Source organism: Columba livia, chromosome 9 (assembly GCF_036013475.1).
Source record: "Columba livia isolate bColLiv1 breed racing homer chromosome 9, bColLiv1.pat.W.v2, whole genome shotgun sequence".
NCBI lineage: Eukaryota > Metazoa > Chordata > Aves > Columbiformes > Columbidae > Columba > Columba livia.
The window spans coordinates 19,819,558-19,836,093 of NC_088610.1; the positions used below are offsets into that span (position 1 = coordinate 19,819,558).

At 37.9% G+C, this 16,536-nt stretch overlaps 1 protein-coding gene across 3 annotated transcripts in view; it reads right to left on the reverse strand.

Annotated features, from left to right (window-relative positions):
* Positions 1-213: 213 nt before the first annotated feature.
* The window catches only part of PXYLP1 (2-phosphoxylose phosphatase 1), a 49,096-nt gene continuing 32,773 nt past the window's right edge, over positions 214-16,536 (reverse strand). For all 3 annotated transcript variants that reach the window (XM_065074162.1, XM_065074163.1, XM_065074164.1), the window contains 4 exons: positions 15,382-15,543; positions 14,336-14,462; positions 5,119-5,258; positions 214-2,550 (listed from right to left, as the gene is read on the reverse strand). In XM_065074162.1, the coding sequence (XP_064930234.1) occupies positions 1,619-2,550; positions 5,119-5,258; positions 14,336-14,462; positions 15,382-15,543 (1,361 nt within the window). In that variant the 3' untranslated portion in view covers positions 214-1,618. The remainder of the gene's footprint in view (positions 2,551-5,118; positions 5,259-14,335; positions 14,463-15,381; positions 15,544-16,536) is intronic.

Sequence of the window (16,536 nt, forward strand, 5' to 3'; positions counted from 1 at the left end):
ATTTCCAGAAGCTACACATTCTAATGTGGCACAAAACCCCCACATTTTCTGTCATGATTTCTATTTCAGTATTCATGAAATGTTTACCTGCTCCTCCGTCAGACTGGGAACCAGAACATAGAAAGTGCAGAAACTACTAATGCAACAAGCAGCTTAACGACATACACTTATCTTTTTATCGCAAAGGAAGTCAGAATAAATATAACAAATGAGTATACAAAGAGTCCCCAAGATTTTATTTAAAGAAACACGTTCAAATGCAGCATTGAAAACAGAGAATGGAATGCAAATAGTCAGAGAACTTATGCTGAGTTACGTTTTCTTTGATAAACTAGCACCATTGAATCACAAGTCACAGACTAAATTATTCCCAGAGGTGTAAAAAACCTTCACCATTATAAAATTCCTATAAGATCTATTAAAAATTGTTCCTCAGATTACTACTCCTAAAGAGATGAAAGCAGTTTGAAGTACAAGTTTTTTTATCTACTCATTGTTCAAGTTACCCATAAAAGACAGTTCATTCTTACGTCTAAACATCCTGATGAAAGGGAAAAATGTCTAAAAGTCAGCTTCACAAGTCTTTACAAACTAAACAAGTAAGAAAGATCTACTGTGTTATAAATATACACAGTACAACATGTACAAGTCTGATCTTACAAAACAAGAGCTTTCTAGTCCATAAAAATACTAACGCAACTACAAAATTTTCTTAGTGTTTAGTCACTATATCAAATTCCTAAAACACTGTATTTATTCCATAGCACAGCAGCTTGAACATGTTCACAATGGGAAAAAACCCAACACTCCACTATAAAACTGACTTCTAATCCTAATTTCCCACTCAAGTTTAGTGGTAACGTTAGCATTTGCAATCTATTTTCATGTCACAAGTCCTTTACATACTTCTAGACTGTGTTTGAACTATTCAAAGTGCTGAAAGTGCGATCAAAGAACAGAGTTTTGTATCCATTTTCCAGTACAACCTTCTCTGGCACTGGCAACAATAACCCAGCATTTCCAGGTCTGTGAGGTGAAAAAGGCACACGCTCATTTGTACACACTCCGGTAAGCACGCACAGATACACACACGCACTTTGCTTGCAAGACCTGCTCCTACACAATAAAATGCTTCTTTCTGAGCAGGAATCTTCAAGAATTCCTTACAAATGGTTTAATGCAGATGCCTGGAATTCATAAATACCTTTGATACAAACTTCTTAAAATGACTGAGAAGGTGGTGAAAAAAAGATTGTTTTGGTTTTAAACTTGTGGTATCCGAATATTGCTCTGGAATACAGAGAAACAAAGTCTATGCTCTCTCACCCTTTACCAAGCAACGTCCAGGTTACAGTAGCCCACGTGATTTATCATTTCATTACAGTTAACACAGCACATGTGAGCATACACACATACGTAACACTTCCTCAGCATTCGTTCTTCTGTTGGAGACCATCTGCAGTCTGAATGAAAATAAAACTATTTGAAGAATATTTCAAGCAATATCCTTTTGTACTTACACATAAAATAAAAGAAATAACAGAACTGAACTGTGCCTCAGCTGGAACAGACTTTTACTGATACATAAGCTAACACTGCTTCCTGTCACTTTCCTTCCCTACAGTGGTCTTCTACGACATGCATCATAATAACTAGTGCTGTTAAAAACTAAGAACATATCCCTCTTAACAAAGTTGACAAATTTTTCTAGTGGGCACATTGGCTTGCTGGAACGTTTATAATAATCCTTGCAAAATGAGGTCTGGAATGTGACATCGGCACCATTATACAGGATGCGGATAAAGTGTTCTTTGGGTCTCTTCCCATCCTGCCACAGCTCAAAAACTAGTCTGGCAGCAAATCTTGGAAATCTGGCCTCTGTAATGCCCAAGGCACTAAGAACAGGTGACAATGTGACATCATGTGCAGAGTAAAGAACGAATACTTCTTCCTTCTTGCCTTCTGCAATACGCTGCAGCCGATTAACAGTCTGGTTGAGGAGGGGATGAGTAGCCAATAGTGCATAGAAGAAATAAAGTTTCTTCTCCTGTCTTTCCCTCTCATCCTCCAACTGATGTCTTTTGATTACTTTGAAGTGTTCCATACTAATGCAGCCAGTTTTGGTACACGGAAAACTGACATTGTGGCAAAAATAGCACAAGAGAGAATCTATTGGGTTAGAAGCTCTCAGCTGCCTGGTGGGAATGCCTACAATCTTTGCCATATCCACATATATTTTCTCCAAATCATTGTTTTTCACCCTTAAGCTGTACTGTCTGCGCTGTTCCTCTTCTAGGTAGTGGTTTCGCATTGGACAGTCGCAGCTTCCAGAGCAAAAAATGGTGCTCCACTGATGCCTCATGTTAATTTTCTTCCAGTCAAAATCTGGCAAAAAAGTGTAGAGCAGCGCCAAGGCACTCTGCAGGGTTCGACTTTTTCCTGTTGTCTCCAAGTAGAGCTGTTTTGCTGTCCAGTCGCTCAGAAGCAGTTTATGTTTGTTTATATAAATTTCTCTTAATAGTTGTCCGTTTCGCAAGTGTTGTACAACCCCTGGAAGAGAATTTTTTAAAGTTACAAGACATGATTAGAATCTTCTTAGTTTTAGAGATAAAAATAAGCTACACAGCTAGCGGTCTTAATGATAAATGCACAATTAGTTAAAAGGTTATGAAATTAGAAACTGAACTTCACCTATGCTTGACTATTAGGAAAACTGCATTAAATATGAGATACCTGCTACTATTCAGTATCTCTCCAATTCTAGGAGCTAAACTGATATAGATAGAAAAAACTGGTTCCATAAAATTTGTTTAAAACCTCAGTGGTTTAAAATCTGTTTTTTCAATTACAGACATAGTCTAAATGGGTCTAATATGATTATAAAAGTAAGATGCTTATGAAGATGGACCCAGACTGACTGTTTTCAGACAGGCTATAAACGCTGCACATTTATGGCAGCCAGTAGAACTACCAGCAGTGAGGAAACGAATACAGAGAATGTGAACTCGTGTGTAAACTCACAAAACAGAGTGGTGAGGTGTGGCAAAGGCTTCAAGCTTCCTTCTCCATCTTCCTTCAGGAAGCACTCAAACAGCCTGATGATTCTTACACTAAAGCTCTGCCTCATCCAGCTGGCAAGGAGGAGGGGGTGTGTCTTTCTCACACGCCAAAACCTTTACTCCAGCACCCACCTTGCTTGTGTTGTCTCCCACAGCAGCAAAGCAACAGGCATGAACCCTTTATGCACTAGAACACCTGTATAACTTGCTGCATGCCATAGGAGCCCCAAATATTAATACCAGCTCAGTTACAAGCTGTATGCTGTGATTAATCCAGTTTCACACACAACGTGCTGTGTTAGGAGGAGTTCCTCAGTAACCTGCCCAGATTTCTCACGAGGTTCCTTTGCAATGCTTGACACTGGTCCCATACAAGTATTTCTTCTGATGGGATCCCGGAACTCACAAGGATTTGACAGACAAGCTTTGGACTTAAGAAAAACCAGGAGATTCCTGGAAAGACAGCTGGCAAAAGGAAAATGGTGCCAGCTTCCCAAATCTTCAACACTATGTTCATTCTCTCTAGCGAGTCTCCAAACCCATTGGCTACCCAGATCCACTGTGATATGCCTTTTCAGTCACTGGTATTTAAAATAAGAAGAGCAACACAGTTAAAAACAAGGTGTGGGAATAAAATTGAATGGATCAATGTTAAAATTTGAAAATATAGGAGAACATAAAATTATTATCAATGTGAATTTTCAAATAATTTAATGAATGCTGAAGAGAAAAATCCCCATGTGAATAATCCTTTTCACAATCACATTTCTACCTAGCTACGCACAGTATGTTTCCACATGTTTGTGAGAAGGCACTTTTGTATTTTTTTTTTTTGATGCACTGATATGAATACATACGGAAAAATAAGTGTGGCAAACAAACACACAGACTTCAGTTCATACCAGCTCAGCTGGCTGTTCTGCATGGAGAACACAAACAATTCCAAGAGCTGTAGAATCTGTGAAAATCTGTTTCACACAAGTGGCAACTTGCTTCTATATTTGTGTAACGTTAACTTTTGTTCCCTCGTATTTTCTATCACCTGCTGACGGCAGTCCCAGATCCTTTCCAAAGGCTTTTTTATCACTGCTCTGATCCAGAACTACCTGCACTTTCCCTCTCCAACCTCAAGCCGTTTGTTTCTTTCTCATATTTCCAGTATCCCTAGCATCACAATACTCCCAGCTCTCCACATACTTCCTTCTACATAGTCAAATCCCTGACTGCAACACTTCTAGTTACCTGCCATCTCCTGTGTTCTTTTGCTACAGATAAACTAAATATGTTCACCAGCAGGATTCAGCAGCCTTTCTCTCAGTGGTAGTATTGATGAAGTTTCAAAACTTCATTTTTTAAATAAGTTTTTCGGAATTTAATTGCTGATATTTCCACCTTTTCTCCCAATAACTAGCTCAGCAGAACTGACAGATAGGGTAAGAAAATAAGCTTAATTTTCCTGTGGTGAAATTATACAGAAACAAGTACACCAGAAAACACACTTCGGGCACTTCATTACAAAGCTTAGGATGGGGTCGGGAGGAAGGAAAAAAGCAGCAGATGTTTTTCTATTTCCATAATACAAGCATCAAATGAGTTTGCTACATCTGAATCTCTTGCAGGGGACACAGTAGTTACACCACAGCTAAAAACTAGCAATTAAGTTCAGTTCAGAGCCACTTTGAATTATAAACCAGTCAGAGTACCAGATCTCCCTCAGGAGGGACTGAGCAATGCCATTTTTCACCAGGGTGACGAAGTAATTTTGTGGTGTGGAACAACCTCAAGGAAAGGTGCTCTGACTTGTTGCAAATAAAAGAGATGCCAAGCGTGATCAATCTGTGACAGAAGTGGCAAGCATGGTTCTAGAACTGTTACCACTGCTATGGTAGAGAGTCAAATACTTCATTCATACCCCAGCATAACCTAGACTGTGACCAACATTGTAAGCTTCCCATAAAAAAAGCATTTATTCCAATCTAAAGAAAACGAGAAGATCCCATTTTGAGCAGGCTGTATTTAACAGAGCAGAGGAAAAGCTAAGGCTGCTGTGGCAACTCACCCGTCTGCGTTAGCTCTCCCATCTCGCACAAGGAATGGCTGGGGTAGCGCGGCAGGCTGCTCAGGGGACCATCCATTTGGGCTGCAGAGCCTTTGGACATCTGTTTGATGAAAGCTTCAAGCTGAGGATGAGAAGGTTTCCTAGAAAGGTAAACCAAGATGTGAAAACTTCCAAAAGCAGATGAGAAAACAGCTCAAGAAAGTCAAGTATTTGAAGCATGTCAGCTCAGAGATTTCATGGTGCGAGGTTATTTCCCACTAGGATGACATCTGCTCTTATTCAGGACTTTCACAAGTCTGCAAAAGAAATCTAACTACTTGCTACCTAAGTGCTATAGGGAAGCCAGTGTTGCGTTGTGTTAAAATTATGATACCTTTTGGCAAGTAATTTGGGAAGATTTTTTGGGGTTTTACAGATACTGTTGCGAATTAAAAAGAAAAAACATTCTTACCACGAAAACCACTCTCTCCACTTTCTGAAGTACCAGAGCACTTTAACACCACAGCCCAAGGCACTAACAATCAAAAGGGCTTCATACAGCCAGTATTTTAAGTAGATGATCTTGAAGGCATTCTCAAGTTTTGTAATATACAATGCTGTTTACAACCTCAGCCTTTATTTCTAATTACTTCAGGCTTCCAATCAAATAGCACATGTAGCCTCCATTGAGTGGTATCCGGAAAGCAGTATCCAGTGGCCCCATTCCAATTGGAAGCCATTGGTTTGGGTTTTCTACTATTACCCAGGAAGAAAGAGTCCAGCACTGCTGGACACTTAAAACAGATACAATCTCCCCACAAGGCAAGTGATGAATACAACTGGAAAAGCAATGCATACAAAAATATCTAAGTTAATTCACTGAAACAGAATTCAGGTCAGTGGAAGAACACTCAGATGTCCTAAACTGTTCTGCAAATTTCAAATACGCTACAGACTCAGCTCACTGTCGTACTGCAGCGCTAAAAACTACATATACGAAAGAGTCCACAATGTAATCAAAATGAAATAAATCTTTAATAAAAAAATCTATGATTGCACTTCTGCAGCAAAAATACATAAGTAGGGATTTCTTTGTTAAATGTCAATACTCAACAAATGTCACACAGTCACCTCTCTACTTTTGTGCAGAACTAAATCAGAAACTGTTTGGCAACCCAGCTCTGCCCCAGATGGTTCTCATTTTCATAGGACTTTCAGTCTGATTATAGTAAACATTTTTTTATGTTGTGTTTATTGTTCATGTATAGACTTTGCTAGAATGATAAACTGTTTTGCTTCAAAAACCTCAGGTCTAAAGAAAACGTTCAGAGTTGCAGGAACCACAAGAGGGAGCAGTAACACTGCTGAAGCATTAATAAGTGCCTGGAACCAGAGCTGACCAGGACAAAGGCATTCTTGCTAACACAGGAGACACGGAGAAACTCTCCTGAATGGGAAAGCACCTCGGGCAGAGCTGTGCTCTCAGCACACACATACAGGGCTCTCATAACAATCAGTGCCTCTGGTCACAGAAAGCCTCATGGTCGTATCATTTGATAAAAACTTGAACTTTTCAGTATTTAATTTACCTCCAGGAAAAACCAAAAACTAAACAACCCACAGCACACACAACCTTGGCAGGAAAATGTTACAATAAATTATGAAAAGCTGCCAATAAGAAAAAAAATGCAAAATGAGAGAAAAATATCAAAATAATTTTTTCCTTTTTACCTCAAATTGAAAGGAAAACCAGTCAATTTATGCCATGCTAAATCCACAGCTGCTTCTGTATATTATAATTTTAAGAACACAAACGAAGATTAATATTTGAGAAGCAGGGGTACATAAAAAGGCTTTGTTCCTTTCTAAAGCAGCGGAAGCTTCCTGTAGTACCACGCACACATTACAAAGCTTAATCCAGCTCCAGATGTGAATTTCCAAAAGAACTTATTGTACTGTTTTCACAGCCCAGCAGTGCAATCTAAAAATGGAAGAATTCATTTGAGAAAATTAAATTAAACCCGTTAGCAAAAAAGCTTTTTAAGCTCATTACAGACATAGCAGGCTGAACTATAAATTTTCTGAACTTTGCGCATTTATCCATTCTGCTTCTTTTGCTGCTTTGCTCACAAGAACTTGAACTCTAATGGAATCAAACCTGTACTGATGAAAGTGCCATCAGTCACTTGTGGGAAGGAGGTGAAGAAAGAAACAAGAAAAGTGTTTATCAATGCTTTACAAAAAGATTTATCTAAAAATGGCAGGCAAGATAAACTAAAATCCAAGATAAAATTATAAAAGCACAAGCTAAGCACATGTTTGCAAAAGCAAATTATGAAATACAACTGCTAGACATATTTCTGGGTATAAATTCAAATCTTACTACTTGTTAAATATATTCCATGGGAAGAAAAAAATCAAAATCAAACAATAGCAATAAGAACTATTCTGCCTGAAGGGCTCAGACATCTCAGGCTACAAGATACTTCTCTCCTCAATGTAATCCTCACGCATGTAACCCAATTCTGAACATACCAGCAATTCTCCTGACTAACCCCGTGCAGCTGAGCAAATAAAAAATTCTTTTTCTTAAGAGCAAAAGCTACAGCACCACTCAAGCTACCAGCTAACAAATGATCCTCCCTCCCCACCCCAAGATTTCTCTTTTCTTTAGAATCTGAATCCTCCTGTTGAATTGGCCAATTTACAGCTGCCGCAGGAGCTGGGGTATCCAGGCAACACAGCTGAGGCTGCTGGGGCTGCTGGAGCAGGAAGCAAAGAAAATCACCCACTTGGAGAGCTGAAAAGATTGAAATATCCTTACATTTTTACTTCCCTAAAAGTAACAAGAATATAAAAATGGGCTAAAGAGATAGCCTTGTGTAATTTGCTGGATGTTTATTTATTAATACGACTTATTCATACAATTAATCAATAATTAATAATTACTTAATAAACAATCCAATTCATTAATGCAATATTTCTTAATATTCCAAGTTTTGTCAGAACATAGAATGGCTTTTCACCTAACACCATCCTTTTTCCTAAGTTTGAACATTTATTTCCCACTTTTAATGTCTGTAAATATGCCTCTTCATTATTTTATTTTTGTAAAATCCCATCAATTTTTATCTGTAATAAAACTGAGGATGCTTCTTTTCCCTCAAATAATGAATTCAGCTTGTCTTTTTGTTATTTACCAACTAAACACTGGGATAACAGATTCTAGATTTAATAGTGTAGTTTTCATACACTAGCATTAAAAGAGACCAACATTTAAATCCTTATTCAACATTTAAATATCTTATTTGTAAAGGTCCTAAAAAGCTCTAATACCAAAATGTCATCTCTTTTTTGCTACTCTGTAACCAGCCTACATGGAAAGAAATCATACCATGCAACTATTTGAACTGTATGTATATTTCTGACAGTAACTGAGCTGATATCCTTCAATTAAAAGATTTCTTTTCCTTGAGAAGTTTAGATAGAAAAACGTAGAGGTATTTTTTGGTGTCATTTTTTTTTTGGTTGTTTGGTTGGTTTTGGTTTTTAGTTTAGTTTGGTTTGTTGGTGGGTTTGGGTGTTTGGTTTTTTGTTTTGTGTTTTGGTTGGTTGGTTGGTTGGTTTTTGTTTGGGTTTTTGGTGGGTTTTGTTTGTTTGTTATGAGAAGCAACCACTAACTTGCTGGTTGTTCTGAATTAGCACAGCAAAGTGAGAAATCTACAACACCTCAGAACATCTCCCGATAGATTCTGGGTGGCTTGGCTATAATGGCACAATATACCATCTCAGAAACACGCAGGAAAACGCATTTATTCCATCTATTATATATGTGCATAGCTATGAAAAATAACTCGTGCAGTTCAATATTAAGTCCAAACGCATCATATAGAAAAGCCTCAAATGGTGCAAAGCAGCACAGAAACTTTGTTCTAGGGCATGTTTGCAGCCGCCCCCGCGAGGCTGACAATCCAGGACTCCAAGGAATTGCTCTGGGAGACAGCGGAGCTTCCTGCCCCTGGATAAAGTGCCGCTCGGACTGAGTGAGTGCGTGAAAGTCTCTTCTGCTAAGAGGTTAGCTCTTTGAGCTAATTGCCTTTGTTTAAATAATAGTAATAATAATAAGAAGAACCACAGCATGAAGAACATTGCTAGACTTGATAGGTAATTCACAGAGCAAGAAGAAAATCATCCTTGCTTCTCAAGACCACTATTGGTGCTACTGATTTATATTGTAAGCAAAAACTGTTTCTACTGAAGACTTGAAACATAAATAGAAATTAGATCTAGAGCAGAGTTTTGTTCCTCTTTTAGACCCAAGCTGCAAATCAGACTCAAGCAGGTCAATTTTGATAAAAATTTCCCACCCCTTAATCTTTACATTTATTAATTTTAGGACTACTTTTGATCGAAATTAATTCCTTGATAGGAATAGGCTGAGATTTCTTTAACATTCTTTCCTATCAAAGCTATTGGACCCACTGAACTTTTGCTTTACTTCTACTACGTATACTGTAAAATCAAGAACAGTGTAAGCCCTGTTTCTTCCACAAACATGATGGTCAAACCACAGCATTCAATCTGTCCTCCAGTTAATTAAACCGAATGCTCTTTTGAACCACCTACAAATTTCAGACTACATATCTATAAAAATTGCAAAGGTAGCCTAATTAAGATGAAGTACACTATTTAAGAAACAGATGTGGAAAGACATTATCTTGACAAGACTACATGCAACTACAATTTATTTAATAATTTACATGTTCATAAAAATTCAAGAGTGGCATAAATAATGTAGCTGCATCACCATATAAGATTTGACAGGCAAAAATAATGTGTTGGTCAAGGTTATGATTGAAAGACAAACTGTGATAGAAGAAATATTTTAATTATTGAGATAAATTACGAAAAGTCATTTATCTAAAAGCTAAAACTGAATAGTTAATCAAGCAGAAAACTAGCAGCAGATTATGAATGCTTCACAGAAACAAGAAGGGGTAAACTTTTATTCATGTTAACGTCCCTTACTGCACAGTGCTGTCCTCTCGCAGCACTGCACTCCAGATTTGTACGGGTCTATGTGCCTCAGGAAAGAACTGGTGGAGGTAGACGGTGACACAAATGAGATATTGATTTCTTTTTTCTTCCCAAATGGCATTTATCTATGCAAACATCACTTTTGTTAGCAAAAGCCAAGAGGACCACATTTCTCACAAGGAGCTGCAGAAGCCTCAGTGTGTCACTTGGTGAGGAAATGTGACCCCGCTGGGCACATGCCAAGCTCTGGCACAGGAACGTTACCTTCTTGTAATTGTATGACACGACATTCTGTCTGCTAACTACACCAAAAGCAAGTGCCTTTTCTCTTTACTTCAAATGCAAAAAATTATAACTTAAGGCAAAAATAATGTGTTTTCTTTAATTACACAAAAAAGGTGTTAGATCAAACGTCTAGATCATTTCCTTTTCAGAAGGCAAATGAGTGGAAAGAGACACAAAACCAACAGATTACTGTAGTCTACAGAAGAGATCCTTAAGGATCCTTAGTACTGTTGGGGCTTATTTATGCATAAAAGTCTTATGGTTTTTACATTTCTATAACAAACCCTAGTGCTCTAGTCTACTTCACTGCCCTTCTGAGTCTCCAGAGAAGTCAGAAGAAGCCTCAGGAGACCTTTCTTCACCTAATTCTGGTCTGGATCATGCTTAGACCTCACTCTAAGTCCAGTCCACACCTCCTTTAGCTCAGAGTGTGATACCTGCCTCTCCCACACCTTCTTTAATCATTTTTCTGGCAGTTTCAAGACATGCGTATTGAACCTAAAATTCAAATATGTGTTACTAAGCTTATGATTAACATCAACACCTCTCAAAATGCCTTAAAGCATATGCCAATTTACCTAGCATACTACCAAATTATAATAGTCTTCTGAAATAATTGTAGCATCTTACAAAAAGCATTTCTTTTCTATATTGCATACAAACTCAATGAAGAAACACTGCATATTTTTTTACTTTTGACACTATAAATGTAAGATAAAAAGGAAAAAGAAGTGGCAGATTAATTTATTCCCCCCATAAGCAAACATTACACTGAAAGGATTTTCATACCATCATTCAATTCATTTTCTAGAGGAAAATAGTATATATTATTCAGTTCCCTTTGGAAATTTGCATCCTGAACAATGAAAGTAATAATAACTGAAGTTTTAGATGGAAGAAATCTCCAAAGCATTTAATCCATTTGCTTATTTTCATTCCACACTCATATGTCACAATCCATAACTCACAAAACCAAAGCGTGACCTCAAGGCTATTTTGCATACCCATTAGAAATCCATGAGGCTGTAGCATAATCTGCTTAATTAATGAATTCCATCAGCTGAATGCCAAGTCAAATAAAGCACAGACTGAATATGAGCAGCATACTTATCTGAAACTAAGTCCAGAAAGCTTAAACAAGCCAGACATTCAGACATCTCCACTAAATTATACAGTATTGAGAAACCTTCAGTTCAAAGGTAGCAATTATTTACCTTATATTACCCTCAATATAAAGAGGTTTACAATCAAGTACCAAATTTACATCACAAAGGAATATAAGGCTGACAGCCAAAGGGAGCAAATAGCTTCCTGATGTTGAAGTAATAAATGTTCCTTTCAAAGCAATGGCAGAAAGTGTAACAATTCCAGCTGTATTCAGAAAGGTCAGCTTTAACACATCTGGGCAGCATGGTCCAGAGCCAACTCCTTTCATCTTTCTGCTGCCCTTTCAAAGCTGGCCAGGAGATTCTATTTTACATAAGCTTTGTTCTCAAGGACACAAGGTCTTTTTGGTTCTCCGCTCATTTCTAGTGGCTGTGAATGGTAGTGGAAGTACCATCTATATACTTATAGTCTAATGCTTCATAAATAAGTAACAGTCAAAGGCATCTACACTGCTGGCCTCCTCCATTCCCTTAACTGCTTGACTTGGTCATTCTGCTGGCAGTGTCAAAAGTTGCACTACTTGCTTGCCTTTTATGGATAGTTTTCCTGACTTCAGGGCCTTTATATTGCATTCCTTGCCTGAAACTGAAGTGGAAATAGCTATAAAAGCTTCTGTGACAAATACAAAACTGAAGTCTCACGTGGCACTTTAGTACTGAGAAATACAGCTACTCACCCAACTTCGTCCCTTGCAGTTAACATCTCTGCAATAAAGTTTTCTCACACACATTCTAACATGACAGATACTAAGCAAGATCAGAAGATGAGAGCCTTTAGGAACTCCAGAAGGAACCTGGATATTTCTTTACTTAGTATTTCATGCTGAAAATAATCTCACCCCTTAAAGGCACGTCATTAAAAATGTTATCATAACTGTTAGCAAATTATTAATTTTTCATCTTTTAGAGACATTAATTGCCCACTCGACTTTATTGCAGAGATAACTGGAGTTTGGTCTCATGTCTGCAATCCCAGGGCTGCATAACTCATTTCAGAAAGCCAGTCAGCTCACAGTGGGCACAGAGCGCTCTTGGGCTTGGGCACCTCTCAAAGAATTCAAATTTTTGTTGGAGGATAAGAATTCTTGACAAAACAAGTATTTTCTGGAAGTTCAAGTATGAACACAGAAAAGCGACAGCCAACATCATAGCAAACTTTTTTTTTTTTAATGCACTATGTAAAAAGTCCCAGACCACTATCACTTAGAAAGGTTTTTCAGTGTTACCAGGAAATCAGGTATTTTGGGTTGCATTCATAGACAAGGATTCCAAAAGAGGAGTCTCCTTTCAAAAAAGGAGGATGTGGTTTTGCACAATTTCCTATTTTGATGCTTGCACCAAGGGGCTAAGAAAGATGTAAGTACATATATGCACTCTAAATCAGTGAAATTAGACGCTATTTGAATCTTGACAATTCCAGTGACATGTCAGCTATAAAAAACAGATTCCTCGTGTTCATTTTGCTTTCCATTTTGCTCTTAAAAATATATACATACATCCTTTCTTTAAAGACAGAGAAGATTCCATGCTATTCTAGGAAAAAGGTACTTCGGGTATATCCACACTGCTTTGTGTACCAGATCAGGAGACCCACTGTGTCCCTTTCCCTGAGCACTGTGGCTACTGGGAGCTGATGCAGCCCCAGCCACTGAAATCTCCACACGTGACACTCCTGAGTGGGCAGCAACATCCAGCTGTGGATTTGCCCAGAGCTTTTGCTAACACCTCTGATGGTTTTTCTAGATATTTTCCTTTTAACTCTAAGTTTTCAGTAGCATCACTGGGAAGTCCTCAGGAAAGAAAAATAAAAGAAATAAAAACACAGATCCTACTTAAAAGGAGAAAAAAAATAAACAACATATGTAATCAAGCAATCTGGGACAAAGGTTGATAATTTACATCATTGCTGTTTATTTCTGCTGCTCTACATAATAATTCACCTTTATCAATGAGTAAGCTCTAACCGAGAAAGAAAGGTTCTTCCACAAGAGCAGCAATTCAGATCGTATCTACAGCTCACACTGGTTCAGGTATGAAGACAAGAATCAGCAAGCTACAAAGACATGATGTTAGACAGAAGCGCACTATATTGAAACAGAAAGGTAAATGATGTTTTAATGGCAGTCAGACACAAATAATTTGTGTGTGACAGTTTTAAACAGCGAGTAGTAACTACAAGGAAAGGGTGATTTTCAAATAGTAAACACTGTGCTTTCTGTTAAACTTGTATTTTAATAATTAAATCTGCAATCCCCATTTTTTTCCGGAACTTTAACACAAATCTTAATTTCAGGGAACTCTGACAACCTGTATTTCTTAAAAAATGCATGAAAGAATAACATAGAACACAAACAGCAATTTTTGAATGGCAATGACGAACTGCGACCTTTTTGTATTCACATAAAAGGAAGCACGCTTAGCTGAAATGGAAGAGACATTCCCAAACACTGCACTTACATTTTGAAAATGTGTAGAAGCGGAAGAGGAACAGTAACCTAAATATTCAATTACACAGCTTTTGCTTTTTAAAGAAATACCAAATATTCCTACTGCTCTGAACTGATAACAGGTAATAGTTCCTCTTTCAAAGGAAAAGTTGTACACCACTGAAATAGGTGTTTGGGTTTTTTTTAACCCATGACAATACACAAAGATCAGAAGTCCTAATGTACAAATTCTTCCCTGAAGAGGAACAAAATAATTATCAGGCAAAACACACAGTTAGTAATGATAAATGCCAAGAATTTTACCTGCTAGGCACCAACATACAGTCAATATCAGGTCTCTTTGTCTTGGGAATGGCATACAGCGGATACCTATCACCATGTCGAATCAACACTTGAACTGACACTAGCTTAAAATAATGAGGCGCATGACCTAAAGTGAAGGGAAAAAAAAAAAGAGAGAGAGAAAAAGGAAAAGTAAAAAGTTAAGTAAATATTACCTAAATCTTCTTCCTTTCTTTAAGGAGAAAAAAAAAAAAAAACAAAAAAACAGGTATAATTAGCTTGATAGCTTTGGTGTTGCAATGAAAGAAAATCCCTGTAAGAAATGGTAACTCACTGTCCCAAGAAAGATTTCACTTGAAATCACAAGCTAACTTATACAAGACTCAGGTTCTTAGCACGTTCTCCATAGTACATTTGAAGTTCAACAACCATACAGACATCATTCAAGCACTGAACTCTGCCAACATGACAAGGTCACCCCACTTTTATGATACGTCTCTTCCAGATCCCTATCATAATGATGGATTTTGCAGCATGTCTAATTTGGAGCTTTATGATACATTAGTTTGTGATTTATTTTATATGCATTAGTGGGATACGCTCATGAGGGAATTCATTCAGACTAACTTGCTGCTGCAGCCACTGTGGAGTGAAGAACACAAATGTGCCTTCTTGCCATGTCTAGTGGATTGGAGCTCCAAATTTAATTACTTCTGGGTCTTTTTTTTTTTTTCCAGTATTCCAAGTCAACTGTTCGCAATGCAGCTCACTTGTAATAAGAATTACAATTCAAATATTAAATATCTATCTCTCCTGTCCCTTTCAACTTTAGACCTCCAGTTGACCACTGATTAGAAACAGAAGAGCTTCCAAAAATCAGGATAACAGGATACAAACGGAAGGAAAGAAGAACAGCATATCTTGAATGATTTAACATAATTCAGCAACCAGCTGGCATTTGTTGTGCCTTCTCCAAGCACCAAAGAACTGACAATGCACAAAGTTATCGTTTCCAATGAGAGCAGGTAGAAACACACAACTAAGCTGTTTGCATTCACAAAGCTTACCTTCCATACTGCGCTCAGCAATGGTGGGAATATTGCAGTAAACACGAGCTTCATAAACAGGATCTATTACAGGAGGCTCAGTCAGCAAATCGGGCATGATTCTCTTTCGGCTCTTCGGATTCAACCCATCTTCCCTGATGGGGTTTACTGGGATTAAATGCACTGAAAGATACAGAACATATACCATATACTCTTGGAGGCTTTAAGGACATATAGGACTATGACTGTTTTTTTTTTTTAATGTAACCATGCACAGAGTACAGTTTCCATGAAAAAATGCCACTCTGCAGTACAGACCTTTCTTGTGAATTTTTCATTATTTACACAGCCTAGAAGACAAGCTCAGAGAGCTCTTTAGCAAAGTCAGTGCTCGGCTAAGAGTGCAGAAATCCATCTGGATGTAGGACAACTGCCTCTTGTACTCTGCTCAGAACTGCGCTTTCTGTCAGTCCCTCAGGAAGCTCTAGGAGTATTAATGAGAAGAAGAGGGCCATGGCAAACCCAGCTGTCTCTCATCATTCCAACTTGAAAACTGATGTTGAAGGACCCCAGCAAAAGACACAGCACAGTTATGATGGTACTACAAACCACTGGGAAAAGTGCTGGACAGTCCATCATTTTCCTTACAAATCCTCACACGGCTACCTTGCCAGCCTTAAATAGTCTGACTTATCTAAAGAAAACACACACAAAATATATGGTATGTATCTAATGAAGCCTACCACAAAAAATGTTAAATACAAAGAAATGCAGTTAACGCTTACACACACAAGGAAAATTAACAGAAATACCACCGCCAGTCTTCCAGCATGTAGAGGACGCTGAAGCAAATCTGAATTTAAGGCCAGAGTTGTACTGATAATGTCTTTTTACCGTGCCTGGATGCAAAACCACTACTTAATTTATCAGCCTTACAAAACTACATTTGTCATAATGAATGCCCACATTTTTTTCTATTAGTGTTTTCAGGGTCAGATTTAGAGGTGAAAAAGAGGAGGAAAAGTGTTTGTGTTTTTACCCCACTAGTTTTCCGTGGTGAGAGCAGGGCGGGGAGTGGCAAGAGAGAGCAAATTTCAAGGCAGAATTTTACTAATGCTTCTGGGTCAGTTGCTCAGTTGCATCTTGACTGACTGTTTTAATTTTAGAGGCAAATTT